The sequence below is a fragment of the Pisolithus orientalis genome (genome assembly GCF_024613125.1).
Source record: "Pisolithus orientalis strain OTSU chromosome Unknown F5J12scaffold_95, whole genome shotgun sequence".
NCBI classification, from domain to species: domain Eukaryota; kingdom Fungi; phylum Basidiomycota; class Agaricomycetes; order Boletales; family Pisolithaceae; genus Pisolithus; species Pisolithus orientalis.
Window position 1 is genome coordinate 30,489 of NW_026260876.1, and position 23,143 is coordinate 53,631.

General features: G+C 45.3%; 3 protein-coding genes across 3 annotated transcripts; all 3 read right to left on the reverse strand.

The window, feature by feature from the left end:
- Window positions 1-6,219: 6,219 nt before the first annotated feature.
- On the reverse strand, window positions 6,220-6,929 carry F5J12DRAFT_787249 (uncharacterized protein; the record flags this gene model as incomplete). Its single annotated transcript, XM_051743608.1, has 5 exons — window positions 6,220-6,245; window positions 6,291-6,411; window positions 6,473-6,619; window positions 6,726-6,743; window positions 6,807-6,929. 5 exons carry the CDS (start codon window positions 6,927-6,929, stop codon window positions 6,220-6,222), a joined length of 435 nt encoding a protein of 144 aa, XP_051594473.1.
- Window positions 6,930-14,716: 7,787 nt separating this feature from the next.
- Window positions 14,717-14,917, reverse strand: F5J12DRAFT_728846 (uncharacterized protein; the record flags this gene model as incomplete). The annotated part of the gene is made up of 1 exon (XM_051741916.1): window positions 14,717-14,917. A coding segment is annotated over one exon (201 nt), but the record flags the coding sequence as incomplete, so codon positions are not given.
- A 1,515-nt stretch (window positions 14,918-16,432) lies between these two features.
- On the reverse strand, window positions 16,433-17,400 carry F5J12DRAFT_973769 (uncharacterized protein; the record flags this gene model as incomplete). The annotated part of the gene is made up of 4 exons (XM_051750132.1): window positions 17,160-17,400; window positions 16,897-17,105; window positions 16,617-16,771; window positions 16,433-16,472 (listed from the first exon to the last, which is right to left on the reverse strand). The coding sequence occupies exons 1-4, from the start codon at window positions 17,209-17,211 to the stop codon at window positions 16,433-16,435; spliced, it is 456 nt and encodes a 151-aa protein (XP_051594475.1). The 5' UTR covers window positions 17,212-17,400.
- Between the last annotated feature and the right edge of the window lie 5,743 nt (window positions 17,401-23,143).

Consider the following 23,143-nt stretch of genomic DNA (forward strand, 5'->3'; position numbering starts at 1 on the left):
GAGGCTGCCCGACACTCACCCCATAAGGACACCAACCAGAGGAGCTCAGGGAGTTTATGCAATATCTGCAGATCTGTATGAGCCCATCAAGAATGACACACCAAAGGACTCGACAGGTCTGGAGCCAAAGGATAATGTCACCCTTGCAGAAGACGGAACAAAAAGGTTCGGAACAATGCAGCTATACCCCCCAGAACATTGCCAGCACTGCATGCGATCTTATCATGATCACGAGTCAGTGGGGCATCCCGGCCAAAAGGCCATGTTCACCAAAATGAGAAAGGAGGTCTGGTGGGAAGGTATGGGAAAGGACATCAAGGCTTACATTGCAGGCTGCCTGGCATGCCAGACTATGAAGGTGGTTACCCACCCACCAACTCCTCTGGTGGTCCCACATGAAACCCCAAAAACCATGTTCCCCTTCCAACAGATATCAATGGATCTCATCACCAATCTCCTGGTCTTGGGAGAACAGAAATATGACTCCATTCTCATGGTTGTCAATCAAGGCCTTACTAAAGCCACCTTGTTCATTCCAAGTCACAAGACTATAGACTCTGTCGGGATTGCCCGACTCTTCCATCAGTTCATTTATTCCTGTTTTGGAATCCCTGAATCTGTAATCTCAGACTGAGGACTGCAGTTCACCTCTGCATTCACAAAAGAGTTTTACAAATTGATAGGGGTCAAGACCAAACTCTTGACTGGGTATCACCTGCAGACCAATGGAGAAAGTGAACAAGTGAACCAGGAAGTCGAAGGGTACCTTCGCTTGTACTGCACTGAAGCCCCTAACTCATGGGCTGCTAAACTCCTGTCCACTGAGTTTGCCCACAATTCCAGGGTCCACTCCATTCATCAAATGATGCCTTTTTCACTCCTGTTGGGCTATGACCCATCCCCCTATCCTGAAGCCCAGCTTACCATGGTACCCTCAGTCGATGAGAGATTGGAAAGGCTGGCCTTGAATCGTGATGTCACCATTCTTGCTCACTGGAAAGCACAGGACCTGATGCGTTCATGCTCAAAAGGTACTTATGTTGTGCCCAAGGTAGGAGATCAAGTGCTCCTGGATACTGGGCATCTCTGCATCAAAAATCAGTGTGACAAGATTGCACTGTGACATCTGGGACCATTCAAGGTGACTCAGGCTGTATTGCCAGTTGCCTTCCAGCTGGAACTCCCACCAACCTGGAAGGTACACCCTGTGTTCCATGCCTCTAAAATCTATCCTTATCAAGAAAATGAAATGTATGGACATGCTCCATCTGCACTGCTACTGGAGCTTGTCAATGATGAAATTGAATGGGAGGTTGAGTCAATCATCAATCACAAGGTTGACAGGCACCAAGGTAAATGACACTACCTGGTAAAATGGAAAGGGTTTCCCCATTCATCAAATACTTGGGAGCCCAAAGAACATATAAAAGACCATGCATCAGAAGCCCTCTCCCAGTAAAAACTCACCCAACACCTTTGAAATTAAATGGACTCCCCTTGCTCTGTCAACACAGAAAATGACTATGCTGACCTCCCTTGCCCCACAGAATCCTTTCAGTACTCCTCAGATGACAGGGTCATTCCCCCTGTCGCCATCTATGCACTGACCTCTCCCCCAACATCCCCCACTGGCTTTTATGTCTCCAGGTACTCGTCGCCTAACTCGCAGCCCTGCTTGCTATTGCCTGCTGTCCCCAGGGCTGGCAGACTGTGCCCACTCCAGGGTTTCTCAGTCAGATGCATCCCAGCCCCCTCAGCCAGAGTCCCCCTTGGTGGCAACAGTAACCGAAAGGGAAAGGGTAAAGCATGCTCTGATGATGACCCTGATACACCAGCAGCCACCAGTGGTACCACCAATGCTCCCGAATCTACTGACCTTCGCTCCACCTTCACCACTTACTCTGACAGCACTCAACATGCAGTGCTCGACCTCCTTGCAACAGCCACCACTGCCTGGCTTGACCAGCAGTGACTTCCAGTCTCAGCAAGTGACTACCTGGACATTGTTAGGGCACTTGACATCTTCCACAATGGGGACAACATTGACAGGTGCTCACCAGAACAGGTTGAGTATTTTGGGCTGTTGTCTCAAATCTACAGAGTGTCAGACATGATCAACAGGCTAGTCTCAAAGATACACACGAGGAAGCTTGCCAGTACAGTGCCCCTGTCAGAGGTAATAATGATTGACATGCTGGAGAAGGCCTCCTTGGCTCTTACCAAGGTGGTGGCTGGGGGAGCTTACCACCACCTACAAAGCCAGCAGATTGGAGAGTTCCTGTTGCCTGCCACTTCTTGGCTCCTGGATCACATCAAACTGAAGCAAGACGAACCATCAGCTTCAGGAAAGTTAAAAGAAGACATCATGGATCAGGATCAGGAGAAGCAGTGGCATGCTGTGGAGTTAGGGTTCATTGACTCAGGCAAATTGTTTAAAGAGGTCAGTGTGTGACTTGGAACAGGGACTCATAACTCCGCTTGGGAGGTTCTGTTGCAGGATGTGTCATGGGCTGGCATGCACAAGAGCTACCATAATGCTGTCCATGCCTCCAATCCTCTCCCTGCAACTCCCTTCATCCCTGTCCCTACTGATCAACTTCAGTTTTACCTCAGAGGGCAACACCCCATCCCTGCTGACCATGTCCTGTACCAGCACACCTGCTACCAGTGTTGTTACCTGGGACATTGGTCCTGCTGCAACAGACCTGGCTCCCACTATACTCTGGCCCTCGAGGAACTGCCATCTCCATCACCACCATTGCCTGTCACATCTTGGATGCATTCCCGTGTCTATACTACTCGCTGACCCCTTTCCGTTTGCCCCACCAATGCGAGTTCCAGCCCATCCTCAAGGGTCTGAGGACCTTAGAGGGGGGGGTGATGTTATGCCTCCATCAGGGGTCCTTCCTTTTTTGGATCCTCGTGGTCATGTGTGTCACGTGCCTGGTTGTGTTGCTAATAACTGTCACCATCCTAGGGGCTCAAATGCTCCAGGGAACATTTGGATCCCCGACTGTCAAGGTATTTCCAATACCTGTTGAGACCACATTGCCACTGTGATTCAGTGTTCCACCACCCTCTCTGATGGATGACTTGCTTACTTCTTGTTCTGTTAACTCGTCTCTGACTCATTTATGTTGCCCTTATGTTGTACTATAGATCCGGTGTCAGGCTCCTCACTGCACATTGATTGCACCAGCTGACATAGCCTTTGTCTCCCCCCCTGTCCATCAAATGACACCATATGACTCCTGTTTATTTGTCTGATTGCTCTGTTGATTACTGTGGATACATGTCATGACTGCTGTGGTACACATACTTAGGGGTATATAATCCTATGTACTTTGACCTGTATCTGCAGTTTTTCGATAGCTTGCAACTGAGCTTCATCCCTCTGCTTTAACTCTCATTCTCTCTCCATGTGAACAACCTCAGGGACTTGCCAGTAGACAGAACCTCTGCCAAGTTACTGCGATAACTCAGCCATAGGGGTTACAACAAGTTCAGCCTGTAGTCTCCCCCTTGCATGCTTTGTGCCTATTCCATTTGAAGAAGTCACCACACTTGGGCATAACACAAGCAAAGTTTAATCCACTGTAAGCAGCCCTTCCCAAGTTGGTTAGCTGTTCTACCCAATGTGCACCTGTGTGACCTTCTTTGTAATAAGTACTTACATATTATGCAGACATATATTAATCTGAGAAATACAGCAGAGCTGAGCATGTGAGACAATCTGACATAGGCAGCATTTTCACATGACCAATTGGTAGCTCCCTCAGGCTACTCTGGGTACTAGGGTAGCTCCCTCAGGCAACTCCAGGTACTAGGGTAACTCCCTCAGGCTACTCTGGGTGTCACATGAACAACTGGATGTTCAAAACACATATTAGTACAGACTGGCATACAATGCAACCCCCTACTTTCTCATGCATCATGCTCACCATTGCGAAGAACTATACTGGAGGCAACTCATGAGGATGAGGAAATGGCAGAGGGAAATGAAGATGAGGAAGATGAGGAACTGGATGATGAGTTAGTTGAGTCTATATTTCATGTGTGCCCTCACTGACAATCAGGCATAAGTACTGCAATGACCAGAATACACCAAATCTGAACTTCTGTCCTTTGCCTGCCAACCCACCCAAGATGATTTCATGACTAGCGAATGTACTGTAATTCCACACAACACATAATGACTGTAGTTCCACTGAGTTGTGAATCCAAAGTCAGTCATGTGATGACTTCTCTGAGTGCAACTTACATAATCCCCTGCTTGTGTGTGCTGCATCATAACTTCTTCTTAATGCTGTCAGACTCACCTGGTCCCATGTGGTGCACATGTGTGGATACCCACTGTTGTGGGCCCTGCTTGTGCTCTCACAAGCCTCTGAGTATTGTGGTGCACATGTGGGGATACCTGCCATTGTGGGTCCTGCTTGTGCATTCACAGGCCTCTGAATATACCCTGCAACATGCAAATGGACATTTGGTGGTGACAATGATATTGAATAGGTAACTTTCCATCTGCTGCTTTGTTGATTTTTTCCCCCAAACTGTCTGATATCTCATTGCCTTGTCAGTTGCAGGCACATCCAGGATGTGCATGCTCCACAACTACCTCATTATCATCACACTCATACTTCCCCACCTGCTACAGCTGCCCTTGGCGAGTCAAGTCCACCCATGCTAAATTACCACATCATACCTGTCAACATCAGCCAGCCAACTGTTGTCTTGGTGGGTCCCTTTTTGGTACAACACAGTTGACTCTTATCTAAGACTCATGTCCTCACCCTGCTCACATCTCCTCTGACATTCCAGACACATCCACAAAGTTTGTGGTTCTCAGCTGGGTGCAACTCTCCTCATGACTTTCACACACACTCCCATGTGGTCTTGTGGCCATGGTCACTCACACTTGTGTTCTTGGTCAAGGGACATCCAGTCATGTTCATGGTCAAGTGCACATTTGAAGGATAAGCCAGCAGTGTGGCTACATGCCCAACATCCCAAATGATAGTGCAGCTGCAGTCATGTGTCCCAATGCTCTCATTCATGTTGGGCAGTTGAGTCAGGGCAGCACTAGTGGCAAGGTGGTTCTGGGTATCAATTATCTTGTGATATGAGATCATGCACATGTTTGGTGCAATGCATGACTTGTAAGTACCTATTTTACTGTAAGTACTTGGTTGAGAAACTTACTTATGACTGTCCATAAACAAGGTGTCTGCCACTAGTGACAGGCGTCACTATCTTCTATTAGTTAGCTATGAACATTTTACTTAAGTTAGATTATAGATATATCATTCTCCCCTCCCATGCAAGTTGGAGTTCAGACTCATGATTAGAGAATGCAGGAGCTGTCTTGAAGCTTGAAGCATGTTCCTTTCAAAGGTTCTTTGGCTGCACATTTGGGGACAACTGCCATGAGGCCCACATACAAAGAACATGTCAGTATATGAATGCTCAAGCTCTGGATGTCAAGTTAGTCCCTACCCTCAGTCATGAGGTACTACACTCATGGATGAGCCAACCACATATGTAGTCTGCACATCTTTGCCAGACTAATCCAATGCTAATGACACATGATCCTGGTTGACAGCTTTCCCAGCTCATGCCTGTAAGGGTATGCCTTACTTTGTGATCCATCTTTGATATAATCTCACTGTGTCTGGCTGCTTCAGGATATAGTGACTCTTACAACTGAAGACTCTCTTGGCAAGTTTGCAGCCCAGGCATCACAAAGTCATGTAGTTGTGTCAGGAGTGAGGTCTTTTCATGTGAAGTTCAATGCTGGTCTTGCAGCCCTTTGAGCACTCTGCCAATGTCTTGCACTGCTCTGGCATCTGGAAGACCTTGAACTTCATCTGACCAGGTTGTCTCATTCATCCTTGGTTCACATCTTATGTTCTGCCAACTTCAAGACTCTGCAAAACTTATCCACAAATGCACCACACACTGTTCTATGCCACTTCCTCCCCAAAGCAAAAAAATGTGCAGTATTTACATCTACTTTCTTATTGTGGTGATCTGTGTCAATTGGACAACACTCCCTTTCTGCATCTCACAGATGCAGCTGCTGCCACAGTTTGTGTTGCACCCCTCATCAATCACATGTGTGTGGAGCACCTCAGTGTCATAGACTTAGGGCCTGAGGACAACACAGCATTCCCCCAGATGTTAAAGTCGTTGGCCTCATCTGCTTCAACACTAACCACATTACACATTGACTTCAATCCAGCTGACTGTGATATACTAAGGTGCATCAGTGAAGTTGCACCTAAACTTACAGCTCTTAAGCTGAATGAAAAGGAATTCCTTTGGGTTCATGTTTTGGCTGGTATTGGCATCACATGGTCTAATGTATGCATCAGGGCTGCTCTCCTCACCAGTGTCATTCTTGGAATCACTCTACTGAATGGCAGGATGATTTGAGGCATTTCCCTCATCTCCACCAATTTTTATTACATACCTCCATGTCACTCATGATGACACCAAGCACCAAATACCAGGAGTTGGCTCTCCTCCATGCTTGGACTTGCATCAAATCAGCACCCCATCCTAACTTGATGTATATCACACTCTGGTATCTGGCAGGGTTGCCAAGTTTTGAAGGATGCTGTAGGTATCCTCAGTAGTGCAACAAGCTACTGATGTATTAGACCAACCTGTAGGTATCTACAGGATATCAGTAAGTATAATACTGGTAGTGAAAGTGAGCTTACCCTCAGTAGTGCAACAAGCTACTGAGGGAACAGTGAATAAACTACTGTAAAATGTGCGCTCTAAGGTGATTATGTAAGCACCCAAACATCGCACCAAAGTGAGCAGAACACAGGGGAGAATATATCTCCAACACCAAGTGCTACACTTAAATGTTGGAAGCAGGAGGCCAGGAATGGCATAAACTGGGTCCTCCAGGTGCACATGATTCCACCAGAGTGGGATCAGTTCACATAACAGATATGAAGGCTTTACATGGACTCTTGTTGTAGTAGTTGTATTTCTCAGTCAAGAACTGTTAATGAGTTCCAATGCTCAAACTAGATAGTAAGCACATAGTTGCAGAGGTAACTCAGTAAGCAGAAGTGAAGCAGCAGTACTATGGCAGGCTGATGAGTACAAATACCTGGACAGAAAGAAAAGGTGATACAAATGGACAGGAAAAGAACTGGGACCACAGAGATGGCCATTCACATCATCATAGTGGGGCTGTTGTCATTGTCCAATGGTGGTGTTAGCCATCATTGTTGTCATACTGGGTGGTGGGGCCATCATTGCTCTAGTGTGAGTGGTCATAGTCGTAGTTTGGTGCAGTCACAAGTTCACAACACTTCCGAAAATTTCACTAACTCAGTTTATTCATTTACAAGCCCTGACGACCTGTGGGTGTCTACTTGGTCTGCACTGGTCTGTAACTCAGCTGACATTCTGACTGGCAGATGCCATCAGACCATATCAGATGCACCAGACACAGGCTTCATAACTCTACTGAAGCACTGAGTGACCATGTATGTTGCTTCCTGCTGAAATGTGACTATTGTCTGGCCTACATGCTCAATGATTACATAACATCGACTGTTGCTCAGGTGGTGTGCTCATTGTCACCAAAGGAATGTTTGAGCCAGATACAATCTGCTGCTTCCCCACTCTGGAAAGGTCAGACACACTGCCATCATTGGCTTTTATCCCACTTACCTGGTCACTACTAGTCGCAAGCAGATATATAACTCTTCACCATTGAACAAGCAGCTGGAACCTTTAGGCTATGATTGAGCCAGTGCACAAAGTTGTTTTTCATGTGGCATCACCTCCACCTGTGGGGCAGGAGCTATAAATAGATGTGAGCATAATAACACTGTGAATTGATTCCAAGTATCCTGACTATCCACCAGGCCATTCCAATCTGTCAACAGACTTTCATACATCCACTTCAACAAAGGGTAAAAGGGGCCACCAAGTACATTGTCATAATTCCAACATCCTTCTTTAATTAAAAGTGCAATTGTCCTCAAAGATCAAAGGACACTAACTGGAAGCCCAAGCAATGCCTTGGTGTTGCCAATAATTCTTCCATTATAATTACCAGTCATCATCAGGGGTTAGTTGATAGTTGATTGAGCGAATACAAATTATTACTGACCAATGCTGCATTAGCCAACATGGGGGGAATCAAGGTAATGCATCCCTCATGTCCCTAGTTCTATTTGAAGTGTCTCAGCCAGACATGCAGATGTGAGTAAACTTCCATATTTCCAGCACTGCTGTCAGCCCAAGCTCATATTATCATTTTACTAGCTGTAGAGCGGCCAGCCCTAGCAGTCATAGAACCACAGATGCAGTGTGATTTACATGCTCATCCAGCCTCTGTGATAGCCATACCTTTGTAGATCCTCCAAAGCCATTGTGGTGCTCTCAGGAGACTCCTGGTACTTTTCAAAGGCACAAGAAAGCTATTCAAAGCCAGGAGGATACTGTGTCTTGGTACTTCTCTCACAGCATGGAGCCAATAGATATTCCCCCATCATCAGCTAACAACTACAATAACACTTTAACTGATGGTGACCTGTTTATTCACTGTCACCAATCTAGCATACAGGTTTGATTATGGGAAGGGTTATGGACACTGATCAAGGAAGGTCATCCACATCCTTGCATTGAAGGTTATTGCCTCTCAATACTCCATGGTAGTGAGCCTAGTTGGGTGACTAGGAAGACAAGGACTACATATGCTTCGAAGAAGAGGAGAAATTAAATGTAGCACATGGTGATGCTTGCAGAGGAGCTTTGGTAAGGTATAGTAATTCTCATATTAAAGGACAATTATATCTGACACTCAATGCTTGGCTTTCCACTGCTGTCTCCTGCATGTCAATGACGAAATTGATATCAGCAGGTTTTACTCTTCTCACATCTGCAAAACTACCCAAGGGGATGAACAGCATATGGATGCCTCCATTTGGAAGTGACTTGTTGTAGTGCTCCTTTCGCACTTGGTAAAACACTTATTGGCCAATGAGAGGGCTTGCTCAAGTACGAAAGGCTTGTCAACAGCTATGTCGTGTAGCTGTTTCCCAGATGCACAACCAGCATGTCACAAGCCAGTACAAGTACAACTTGTCCCCACCATTGAGTCCCTCATATGTCCCACTTCCTCCCCTCACCATCACTATGGTATAGTGCACTTCTCTACTCCCTGAATTTCTCTAGTTTCTTTTTCTGGCTTTCCATTATGCAGACCCCATGTTATTAGTGATGGCAGCCATAGGACTCATGCACACCTGTTTCGAGGGCTCCATGTACCTCTTTGTACTCCTCTGGGTACTCTCTTTACAGGTGTCTCCTACGTTCCAAGCTATACCCCTTCCTCTGGGATATATTTTCCTCGTTCGTGATCTCTGATTCAGATCTCAAGAAGTTGTCAAGAATTTCAGATATCAGAAGTCAAAACAGAAGGACACCAGAAACTGTGTGAGTGCAGAAGTTTGTCACACTTTAAGTCCGTAATTAGGATGGTTTCGAGCCTTGGTGGGTGTTCGTGACAACACAGGTATGTTACCTTTGATTCTCTGTGCTTCGGCAGTCATGCTGACTTGCCACTCCAGTCAGCTGTACTTCCATGAGTCGCTCCAAGTTGCTGTTGCTGTTGCCAGCTATGCCGTTGTCGTCACCTCACTCGCTGGAGCCCTCTTGCAGCATCACCATTGCACAATCTTGCTCAGGTCGCACTTTCATGACTCCCACTGTCCTTCGAGGCTGTCAATAGGGTCTTGATGGCTCGTAGCATCGCATATCTGTACAGATCGTTCAGTAGGTGAGATAGGATATTCGAGGTCGGTCCTCAGTAGGTCTAATGCATCCCAGATTGCCTTATCATGCCATCATGTGCACTGATCTTTGTCCATAGGCTTTTTGACTTTACTCTGGGTGGTATGGGTTTCCAATCAATTGGTATGGTCTCACACAAGCTTGGTTGCGTTATGGCGACATTAAAGTATATTTCGTGGTGGTTTGGTCTCTGTGCACTGATGACTCTCATGTCTAGCTGACTCATTCGTGCAGCCGTACATCCCATTCCTGAAGTTGTACGTAGTCTTTATGTTGTTCGAGGAGTGTCACAGATGCAATCAGTTCTGCAAATGGGCGGACTCTGACTTCGACAAGGTTGAGGCCACGACTGGGAGTGTGAATAATCAATTCCATTGTTGTTGTGTGCTCTCTCAGGGTAGGGCTAGGTCCGTGGTCCATACTCAAACCATCATTCATTCACTTTCTTGCTTCTTGTTGCTGACACCCATACCTGTTTTTTGCTCTGTTGTTTCCACTCACCAGATCCCATGTGTCTGCACACAGCCAAATATGTGGCATCATTGTATGCTGTATATTCCCTTGTTGTCACCTGCGGAACAATCTACTCCTGTGGTAAGGAACTAATCCCCAATCAATGTGAGATGGGATGATGGACTGCCACCCTTCTGTATGCTGATTCTACTACAGGAGCAACTTGTGTACTGTGGACTTGTGGACTTATTGCATGACAAAATTGTGTACTACAAACTTATTGCATGACAAACCTGCATACAGTGGACCCACTGCCTGACAAACTTGTGTGCTGCAAACTTACTGTGTGATGAACTTCTGCACTCATGGAGTGTCTGGTGTCTTCCTAAGTCCAACATTCATGGTACACTCCAGTATTCCACTGAGGGCACTTGCCCATTCAGGAGTGTGATTGTCCAGCTTTCCATAGTCTTTATCTTTGCAGACTTTGTATGCACTACTCCCACATGCTCTTGTGATCTTACATTGGAGTTCATGACAGGTCACTCTTGTATGCACTGAGTAGCACAACCTGCTGTATAAAGATTGAAGAATGGTGAAGGATAAGGTGTATCTATGCATGTGCATCACTGTTGGCTGTGACAAGGAGAGAACCTGGTCAGAGGCACATGGAAGTTATGTTGCTGGTGTGCAAGTCTCAAAGGCCCTGTATTTTTGCCATTGAAAGCTGGATCAGTGGGTATTTGAATGCTCCAGTGATGAAACTTTCCCCCCCAACTGTCCTCTCAGTGAAGCAAATAAAAATTCATGAATGAGACTCAGTTGGAAGAGAGGATGAAGGGGGAGCATCCTCTGCTGTATCTTGCAGCAAGAGGGCAAGATGTGCATCATACTCCTCATGGATGTGATCAGGGAGAGTGGAGAACAGTAGATTATACTGTAGCTGTCACAATTTTGGAAGAATGATGGATGAGACTGGTATGAAGACATTGCAGGGAGCAGGGAGGAAGGATTCATATGCTTCTTGGACTGGAGAGACTGAAACAACCACATAAGACCTTTCTAACTGAATGACAGACCTGAGGCAACCAAAGAACATCCCCCTGGAGATCATACTGACAAAAAGAACATGCTGTCCAAGCTGGATGGGCTGAGAGGTGGCAGACAAGGATGGGATGTACCAGGATGCTTCAGGATGGAAGCTAGTAGGAACCCCTGGTAAATATACATAGCCATGGTCTCTAGCAAAGGGGACAAGCAAGATGATTGATGTAGAGGTGGCCATATCAGAAGAATTAGCAAAATGAGCATCTGTTGGAAGGAGTGCTGTAGAAATGTGTGGAGTGCAAGGATCTTTCCCAACTTTGGAAGGTGGGATCACATGGCAGAGCATTATAAGCAAGTGTGGGAATGGCATCAGTATCTGTGGAAATAGGGGAGATATGTCAAAAATTGGAATGCCATACATGGGTGCTAAGAATTTTTATAGGTGCTTAACCTGTTTCCTTCTCTTTTCTTTGGCACTGACAACTCAGTCTTGTGTGAAGGATGACTGCCAATGTTCCTGGCTGTCTTTCTTCACATTAGGGCTCTAGTCTTTTCATCTCCATTCATCAGCATTATCTATGTCCAAGTCACCAAACACCTCTGGTGTGTGACACCAAGGGACATGTTCTCTGGGATCATGCATGCTACCAGTGCCATTACCTGGGACACTGGTCTTGTCAGAATGGAAGAGGGTCACATTGGACTCCCATGCTCGAGGAGCTGTCCTCTCTGTCACCCATTGACATGCATACCTGCTCTCATACTCACACCACCTGCTGACTGCTCACATCTGCTCCTACTGATAGTTCACACCCTTTGTCCTCAAGGGTCTGAGGACCTTAGAGGGGGGGTGATGTTATGCCATGAACAGGGGTGTTGCCTTTTTCAGTTGTTGCTGACTTTCATTGTGGTCACATGTGTCATGTGCCTTGTCACAACTTTCACACTAATGCTCATCCTTGGACACCTGTATATCAAGGGAGGCCTAGATGCATTTCTAGGCAACCAGCTGATCATCAATGCCACTGCTGTGAGTCAAAGTTTGGAAAGGTCATCTGAACCAACCAAAACCAACACCAAAGACAAATATGAGCAAGTGGTGGTTTGCCTGCATGGTACCTGGAGAGCAGAAAAATTGAATATGGGGGGGATTCTATAGCAGGTGCTCCTGGCACAAGTTGACAATGAGTTATGCAGGAGAGGACAAAAGAGTGATGACTGAGAAGGGGGTGCAGGCTAGAGTAATGAACTTTGATGACAGAGTGCTCCTGGCACAAGTTGATGAAAAGTTATGCAGGAGTAGATGAATGAATGTAATCTTGATGGGGGATGTGAAGGTATTCAGCCAAAAGGACTTCTGGTGCAAGTCAATGTTGAGTTACACAGGAGTGGGAGGATGACTAATCAAATGTGCTGACTAAGCACAGATGACACTTCAGATGAATGGAAATAGATAGACTCTTCTGAATGAGCCTCAACTGTTGATGATGAGTTAGGACTGAGATGAACTGAACTGATTACTGGGGGACTTCTTCTTATTCTCTCTGTAGCTAAGTACAGGGGGTTTATATACTGTGGGGGGAGTGCAGCTTATGACAAATGAGGCACAAACACTTGGTAAGTAATGAGTAAGCAACAAGTAATCATGATGAGTAAGCAAGAAATGAAAAGTAAGCAAGCAAAGAGGATTGGCAAGTATTGGCAATAAATGAGTCAAGGACAGTCAAAATATCACAGTATGAGTCAAAACCTGAGTAAGCACACTGGTATCACATTAGGGGGTGGCAATGCATGTCAGATCTTGGCAGAGACATCACTAGATCCAAAGATGGGATGACAGATGGACAGTGTTTCCAGATAGGGAAGTATTAATTCCAGAAAAGGATAGCATGAGTCAGCTGTCAAAGGGCTAGGGCATTGGGGGTCTGTGGGGCAACAGGAGCATAGGTGATTGTGTCTCCCACCCATTCATCCTCTCAGCAAAGTTAATAAAAGCTTCATGGATGGGGCTCTGATGGAGGAGAGAGAGAAGGAGGGATGCCTTCTGCTGGGTCTTGCAGTAAAAAGGCAAGATGCATGTCATACTCATCATGGATGTGATCAGGGAGGCTGGAGAACAGTAGATTATACTGCAGCTGTCACAATATGGGGAGAATGATGGATGAGATTGGAATAAAGACATTGCAGGGAGCAGGGAGGAATGATCTGTATGCTTCATCAAGTGGGGAGACTGAAATGACCACATAAGACCTTTGTAACTGAGTGACAGACCTGAGGTGACCAAAGAATGTCCTGCTGGAAGTCATACTGACAAGGAGTACATGCTGACCAAGCTGCATGGGACAGGATGGGGCTGACAATGATGGAATGAACCAGGGGGCTTCAGGATGGAAGCTGGTGGGAACTCCTGGCAGATATACATAGCCACTGTCTCTGGCAAAAGAGACAAGCAAGATGATTGATGAAGAGGCAGCCATATCTGATGGATGGAGTGCTGTAGAAATGCATAGGGTGTGAGGATCCTTTCCAAACCTGGAAGGTAGAATTGCATGGCTGAGCTCTTTAAGCAAGTGTGAGAATGGAGTTAATATCTTTGGAAATGGTGGAGATATGACAAAAACTGGAATGTTGTACATGAGCACTTGAAACTTTTGATGGGTGCTCAACTCACTTCCTCTTTTCTCTCTAGCACTGATGACTCATCCTTGTGCAGAGGATGACTGCTCACATCCAGCAGTCTTTCTATGCATGAGGGCTTTAGTCTTCATCTGCATGGCATAGTGCACAACTCATTGACAAGTTAGGCAGAGTCAGCTGTATCCATGTCCACAACACCTTAGGTGTGTGGCACCACCTCTGCCATGTGACTTGTGTAGACTCATTTCTATTTCATTGACCCTTGTATTTCATATGTTTCACCTTGACAGTTGTGATGTCTGGCCACCATGTTGTGCCTTGATGGTGCAGTCATCTGGCCCTTGTTTCCCTGACTATTTCCATCACTGACTCCATGTGACTCTTTTCTATTTCATCATTTATACTGCAGATAACTGATTGATTATGGATATGACTGGTATGGTACTCTCTCCAGGATGTATTTAAGTTGGACCCACCATACCATTTATCCTCAGTTGTTTGCTACTTTGCAACTCAGCTATTTCTTGATCTATCCTTGCTTCCCTTGTTGCAATCCCAATAGAACTCACTAAACCCAAGGGAAGACTCTGCCAGATTCATCACAGAAGTTGAGCCATAGGGGTTACAATAAGTTTGGCCTGCCAAGTTTGCCTGAAGCACTTGTGACTAGTCCATTTGACAAAGTCACTCACCTCAGAGCATAATAGTGAGGTTTTCCAACTGCTTCCCCAGCACTTTGCCACTCCTTAAGTTAATCTGCATGTTGCATATGTTGTTGCATAGACATGTATGCCCAATGACATGCACCTGCTTTAAGTGCATCAAAAAGGGTAGGGACATGTTCAGCATTTGTAGTGGTGCAAGGAGACTGGAATGGAACACTCTCCAGCCACCCAAGTAGCTTGATGCTGTATTTCTCCTTGATGGCCACCTCAAAATTGATAAAGTTGATTCAGATGTTTTCTTGGCAACAACACCTGTGTATATGCACACCTCAGGAGCTATTAGAAAGTAGGAAGGAATACTCACAGAGACCAGAATTAAGAATGTGGGCACACATTTGCTGCATGCCTTCTATGGAGTTGCACTCCCCAATGTTTGTATGAACAATGTAATTCAATACTTAGTAGCTACTCAATGCTACTCTTGACCTACTTTTTCCATGCATGCATGCCCACTGTTCCAGTTTATGAATGATTTCATCAGGCTCAAGGTTGTCAAGTCCATGGTGTCCAGGTTCAAGACTGGACCAGAGACTGATGTGGGCATGCAAGGCCAAAGGGTCAGGAGCAGGAGGGGAGCAGAGGTACAGAGGGTGGACTGATTGGACTTAGTGACTGAGGATGCAGCACTATTCCCTTGCATGGGTTGCAGTCTGAGTCCAATGTGGGACACTACCCCTGGGTAGTGTGCAATTAGGGGGAAAGCTGTAGGGAAATCCCTAGGCTTGACCCAAGGGGTGCTGAGTAGGAAGGAGACACAGAATATGATGGTAGAGTTGATCAGGAAGTAGAATGTAGGGCATGGATTTTAATTCTGCAGTGTTGTAGATGATTTGGGTCCGAAAAGACTTGTATATGAAATTCCCAGTGATGATCTTGGCATGAAGAAGTAATTCTGAGACTCATTAGACACAAAGGTGAGACACAGATACACAGGGAACATAAAGACACAGTAGATGCAGATTGACACTAGAAATGCAGATGACACAGTAGACACAGAAGATGCAGCAGACACTTTGAACACTTAGACATGCAAATGACTTGGATAGTGACTCCAAAAGATGGGTGGTATATTTCTGACATCATGGTGGAATTATATAGTACAAGGGAAGTAGGTGTGAGTTAGAGTAAGGTGGGGTGGAAAAACTAAAAGACTGGAAAATAAAGGAAAGGACATCAGACATCAGTGAAATACAGATGCACATGAAATAGTCTGGTGGGTAGTAGACAAGAGTAAGAACAGGACAATGGTAAGGGGTATCTTCCAACAGAATGAGAGTATGTGTACAAGTGGGAGGTGGAGCTGAGTGGCACATGAGGGCAGAGCATAGCATACTGGCATGAAGTCCAGCTTGCAGAACTTGGGGCAACAGGGGAAACTGGAGTTTTTTTAGAGGTAAGTGGCACAAATGACTGGTGATGTGGCTGAGTGGTGGCACAGCTGCTGAATTCTGGGTGACTCTGCACAAATGTGGAATTTCCAGATCAGTGTTTTGATGACTGAGCAACATGCTGAAGGTTGGTAGAAACTCAGGGAGGAAACATGAGGACATGAGTGGGAAAAACTCCAAAATGGGTTTGACATAGAGGCCTGTGGAATTTAGTGACAGATTCCTGTTCCAGCCTCAGGGAGTATATGGCTCCCTACACCAAGGCCAAGGTAGAGGATTTCAGGGGAGACTTATTTGATTTCAGACTGAGGAAGTACAGGTTGAGTATCTACAGCTTTATATACTGGAGACAAACTATAGTACAGAGATCAGTAATGCCAGTCTCACAAGGTTGCTAAGATGATTGGTAAGAATAGTATTAATAAGACATGACAAAGGTGACTGGAGACTGGGACAGAGACAAGGCAGGCTGGGGACAAGGCTGGGGCAGGGTCAACTGAGATGTCACCTAACAACAGTACTGCAAAGCAGTGCTCACTGTGCTAGACCAACTAGAGGTAAGAGTTTGCTGAGGCCAAGGCTGGACTGAACAAGTGTGAGGCCAAGTCTGGCCAGGGTCAAGGCACAGCTACAACAGAGGTCCATAACATCCTCCCAAAAGTCCATGACATTATCAGTTCTGTACCAGAAAGGCTGCAATGAGTCATAAATGTGTCCATGAGTGGCAAAGAGGCATTTTTATATTCCATTATGAGGGGCAAGTCCATCAAGCTATTGGAATTCAGTTGATGATCATAAGAATAGAATGTGGAACTCACTATTTTAAAAACATGTTCCAAGGTCAATGGTGCATCACAAGCTGCAGCAGAATTTGTAGTGTGAACACTTGTGTTCTTGAGAGTATGATATTCAGTGAGGCCATGTAACAATTCATCTTTTTCATCTTTAGTCATGTCCTGGTATTTGGGGTCCACCCTTGCCAACTCCTGAATCTGTTGGAGGGAGAGCTTCTCCCCATGAGAGCAACCTGTGATGCACAAGTTAGAGCTGGAAGATAAGAGCATCCAGAGTGGGAAATTACCTTCATTAACCTTGTTTGCCTTGTCATGAATAATGGCATTGGCCAGTTGCATGCTGTGTGGGTTCTAATAATATTTGTGACCACCCAGGAGCTTCTTGACCTTCTCACTTGTAACATATGTGTAGTCACAATGGCCTGTACCTTCATTTTGAACTCATTGGCTAGTGACTGGATGGCATTGTTCAGAAGCATGTCACAATCCCTCCATTGTGCTGCAGAAATTTGCCTTGATGCCACATGCTGTCAAGTATGGGTTTACCCTTGGGTGACCAGGCCTCAAGTCCAGGTGACAGGGGCTAAGTCCAGTTGATCAGAGTCAAGGCCAGAGGTCAGGGGCCAAGTCTGAAGGTCTGGAGTCAAGGCTGGGAGCACTGGAACAAGCCCAGGACTGTGGGAAACTGACTGGTCTTGGAGTCCACACAGAGGGAAGCCAGTCCAGGGTTGGATCTACCTCCCTTGGTCTCAGCTTATGTGCTGTACCCTTATGCAAGCCAGGAAGAGGTCCAGGACAGGGGTTGGGGATAGACTAAGGCTTGGCCTTAGCTATTGAGTAGACTCAGGGTAATACAGGGTTGAGGGTAATACTTAGTTGATATTCTGACTGGAGTGCTACAAAGTATGTACAGGGGTTAAATACATGAGGCCAGTCTGGAGTAATGAATATGAAGCCAGACTTGTTGGTAAGCTATTAAGAAGATGATTACCAAGGGGCAGATAGCCACAGAGGCTGTGCTGAGACTAATAGCCAAAGTCTGGGTAACCAGCATGACCAGAGTTGGATGCAGGATTTGTGCAGTAAGCAAAGGTCAGATGAAAGGACTAGACTAAATATAGCACAAACATCAGAGAACAGACCAGAGTTATGTCTGAGTGACCTGGACATGAACCTGGGAGGACTGGGGTGGAGCAGTGCAAGGCTGAGAGGCTAGAGTGGACCAGAGATAGGGGTAAAACACTGGACTTGAGTTATCTAGGCTGGAGTTGGGTTATTTAGGGCTGGAGTTGGGTTTTCTAGGTCAGACTACAGTGAGGGACAAAAGCATTGCAATGTTTGTGAGGTGTGAGTTGTTGCTGATGTAGCTTGGGCTATTCTGCATGGATAATCATGATACCTATACCAATGGAAAAGGGTGACTCTAAGCTTTCTGGAGCACTAAGGTTAAGCCAAAATGAAGCAATACATGCTGAGATACACCATATTCTTTCCAAAAAGTGCATTGCAATGCTTTTGTCCCTGAATGGTGAAATAGTGAAAAGTGACCTTTTGATGGGATTGAGGGCATGAAGGATGGGAAAACATGATTACATAATAAACCACATGATCATCCAGATGATTTGTCAGCATGTAAACAATGACAAACATTGGACTTGTACCATTAACCCTCCCTCTTTTACCACAACTCATGAAATCATCTCTCTAGCTCACATGGTCATTTTCTCAAGGAATTCTTATCAAATACTGGTGGCCACCACAGTGCAATCAGTATAAAATGCTCTCAGAACCATCAGTCCCTTAAAAAACCTGCTGTCAGTCATTTCCTGGACTATTTCCCCCCCATGCCTGAGACTAATCAGTACTTGGAAGGCTGAAAATGTTATGGAGGTCAATCTGTCACCTTGGAACATGATGGACAAACCAGTCCCCTCTCAACCAATGCATTTCTGGCACAGGAACACTGGTATGGAAGTTGGGGTGAGACAAAACCTCCTTGTGCTCTGAGCACCATAAGAGGGTTCACCAGATCTTGCTCTGATCTGAACTGTAGATGACTGGGGAAGGATTATTTGGTCATATGTGACCAAAGGCAATATTCAGGGCCAGATGGAAGCACAGGATTCTGCTCCATGGCAGTTCAGTAGCATATCCTTCTGATGACACCCAGGGGTAAAGAGGATTTTGTCTTGGCCTAACTTCCATACCAGTGTTCCTGTGCCAGAAATGCATTGGTTGAGAGGGGACTGGTTTGTCCATCATGTTCCAAGGTTGCAGATTGACCTCCATAACATTTTCAGCCTTCCAAGTACTGATTAGTCTCAGGCATGGGGGGGAAACAGTCCAGGAAATGACTGACAGCAGGTTTTTTAAGGGACTGATGGTTCTGAGAGCATTTTATAATGATTGCACTGTGGTGGCCACCAGTATTTGATAAGAATTCCTTGAGAAAATGACCATGTGAGCTAGAGAGATGATTCCATGAGTTGTGGTAAAAGAGGAAGGATTAATGGTACAAGTCCAATGTTTGTCATTGTTTACATGCTGACAAATCATCTGGATGATCATGTGGTTTATTATGTAATCATGTTTTCCCATCCTTCATGCCCTCAATCCCATCAAAAGGTCACTTTTCACTATTTCACCATTCAGGGACAAAAGCATTGCAATGCACTTTTTGGAAAGAATAGGGTGTATCTCAGCATGTATTGCTTCATTTTGGCTTAACCTTAGTGCTCCAGAAAGGTTAGAGTCACCCTTTTCCATTGGTATGGGTATCATGATTATCCATGCAGAATAGCCCAAGCTACATCAGCAACAACTCACACCTCACAAACATTGCAACACTTTTGTCCCTCACTGTAGGTTCAGACTTGACTGGAGATAGGGGCTAGGGGTCCAGACTGGATTGGGCTTGAGTCCAAGAGTCATGGATGTGACACATGCACACTGTGATGATCTTTCTCCACAGCAGAGAGTGGCTGATGAGGCTGCATGACTGGCCATCCAGGGTTTTGGGTAGCCCAAGTGGACTTGTTGCCTGCCACTGTGGGACACTACCTCTGGGTAGCATGCAAATAGGGGAAAAGCTGCAGGGAAATCCCTAGGCTCAACCCAAGGGGTGCTGAGTAGGAAGGAGATGCAGAATATGATGGTAGAGCTGATCAGGAAGTAGAATGTGGGGTGCAGATTTTAATTCCGCAGTGTTGTAGATGATTTGGGTCTGAAAAGACTTGTATATGAAATTCTGAGAGGCAATCTTGGCACAAAGAAGTAATTCTGAGTCTCATTAGACACAAAGGTGAGACACAGATACATGGGGAACATGAAGACATAGTAGACATAGATTGATGCTAGAAATGCAGATGATGCAGTAGACACAGAGGACACAGCAGACACTTTGAACACTTAGCCATGTGAATGACTCAGATAGTGACTCCAAAAGATGGGTGGTATATTTATATTTCTGACATCATGGCAGAATTATATAGTACAAGAGAAGTAGGTGCAAGTCAGAGTAAGGTGGGGTGGAAAAACTAAAAGACCAGAAAATAAAGGAAAGGACATCAGACATCAGAAAAATACAGATGCATGTGAAATAGTCCAGTGGGTAGTAGACAAGAGTAAGAATGGGACAATGGTAAGGGGTATCTTCCAGCAGAACAAGAGTATGTGTACAAGTGGGAGGCAGAGCTGAGCAGCACATGAGGGTAGAGTGTAGTGTACTGGCACAAAGTCCAGCTTGCAGAATTTAGGGCGACAGGGGGAAACCAGAGTTTTTTAGAGGTAAGTGGCATGGATGATCAGTGATGTGGCTGAGTGGTGGCACAGCTGCTGAATTCTGGGTGACTCTACATGAATGTGGAATTTCTGGATCAGCATTTTGATGACTGAGTGACATGCTGAAGGTTGGTAGAAACTCTGGGAAGGAAACACGAGGACATGAGCAGGAAAAATTCTGAAATGGGTTTGACATAGAGGCCTGTGGAACTCAGTGACAGATTCCTGTTCCAGCCTCAGGGAGTATATGGCTCCCTACACTGCTTTAACCACCAAGAATCCATCATTGCAAACATTGGGTGTGCCATTATTGGGAGGTGTACTAGAGGCAGTTACACCTGGTGTCACACACCAAAGGTGTTGTGGACATGGTTACAGCTGATTCTGCCTAACTCATTAACAAGTTGCATGCCATGCCATGCAGATGAAGACTAAAGCCCTCATGCATAGAAAGACTGCTGGACATGAGCAGTCATCCTCTGCACAAGGATGAGTCATCAGTGCTAGAGAGAAAAGAGGAAGCAAGTCAAGTGCCCATCAAAAGTTTTAAGCACTTGTGTATGGCATTCTGGTTTTCATCATATCTCCACTATTTCCAAAGATATCAACTCCATTCTCACACTCACTTAAAGTGCTCAGCCATGTGATTCTGCCTTCTGGGTTTGGAAAGGATCCTCACACCCTATCATTTCTACAGCACTCCATCCACCAACACTCATTTCACTAAGTCCACCAGATATGGCTGCCTCTTCATTGATCATCTTGCTTGTCTCCTTTGCCAGAGACAGTGGTTATGTATATCTGCCAGGTGTTCTCACCAGCTTCCATCCTGAAGTCCCCTGGTTCATCCCATTGTCATCAGCCCCATGCCATGCCATGCAGCTTGGTCAGCATGTTCTCCTTGTCAGTATGACTTCCAGCAGGACATTCTTTGGTCACCTCAGGTCTGTCACTCAGTTACAAAGGTCTTATGTGGTCATTTCAGTCTCCCCACTTGATGAAGCATACAGATCACTCCTCCCTGCTCCCTGCAATGTCTTTATTCCAATCTCATCCATCATTCTCCCCATATTGTGACAGCTGCAGTATAATCTACTGTTCTCCAGCCTCCCTGATCACATCTATGATGAGTATGACATGCATCTTGCCTTCTTACTGCAAGACCCAGCAGAAGATATCCCTCCTTCTTCCTCTCCTCCATCAGAGCCCTGTTTATGAAGCTTCTATTAACTTTGCTGAGAGGATGAATGGGTGGGAGATGCAATCACCTATGCTCCTGTACCCCACAGACCCCCAATTCCCTAGCCCTTTGATGCCTGACTCATGCCATCCATTTCTTGAATTACAGCAGTTTGCAGTACCAAGGGCACTGGCCAAACACAACAAAACTCATAGGTATCCTAGATAAAATATATATCTCAAATATTTCACTCAATTCTTGATGGATCTGAAAGAAAATTTGATATTCTGAATCAGCATTATCAGCTCTAGGGGATGATGTAGAAATCATGATGAAATAGCTGCTATTTTGGACAGGAAAAAATACTTGGTCATTCTGAGCATATAACAACAATTGCAAGTGATTTACACATTTCTATGGCTGTAAATGCCTCTAGCCATGATCTATACACTGGTGGTGAGGGAACCATGGTGAAAATCCAGTGGTTTTTCCATTGTTTTGTACCAACAGAGAGCAATCTACACTCCAAATGGTGCCAATCATGTAACAAAAATTGCTCACTCCACATTGCATATTTTTTTACAAAAGTTTCAGATCCATAAAGCCCTTCAAAATACCTAGGGAACAGTATCATACAGAAATGCACTTTGTTTCGCACTTGTTGAGGTAGTTGTCCATGCCTGTCTTATCTTTGTGTGTAAGTTGTGCATGCTGACTAATCAAGTCAGCTGCCTCGATGCATGAGCATGTTTTTCTGTGGTACTGGCCTGCGAGCATGTGAGTGATTTCCATATGGCATGCAGAAGGCACTTTTCTAGTTGTACCTGCAGGTGATACTCTCGAGATCTCAAGCAGCGAATCGTCTATCAAGCTCATGTACTTGGTCAGACCACAACTTCTATTGCCATTTCACTCAACATGCCACTTCGAGTTGTTCAACGTGTCCTCAAGACATACCGTGAAACTGGTGAAGTTGTCAATGAATGACAAATGGATGGGCACATACCTTTGATGTCTGAAATGGCAGTAGAGGTATGTCTAAATCGTTCTAACATTGGAAATAGCATCGAGAGCTGATCATATCCATATCTTAGTTCATGCTGGCGCTTCTTGAACATTCCCCTGACCTCTATCTTGAAGAAATTCAGCAACAATTACTCTTGCTTCACAACATCGAAGTCTCTATTGCAACAATATGGCGTACACTCAAATGTTTGGGTCTGTCTTCAAAAAAGGTATGACACATACACTTTGATCTCAATTTTCAGACACTGACATCATCATATTTTAGCTTTCTCAAATTGCCAGCGA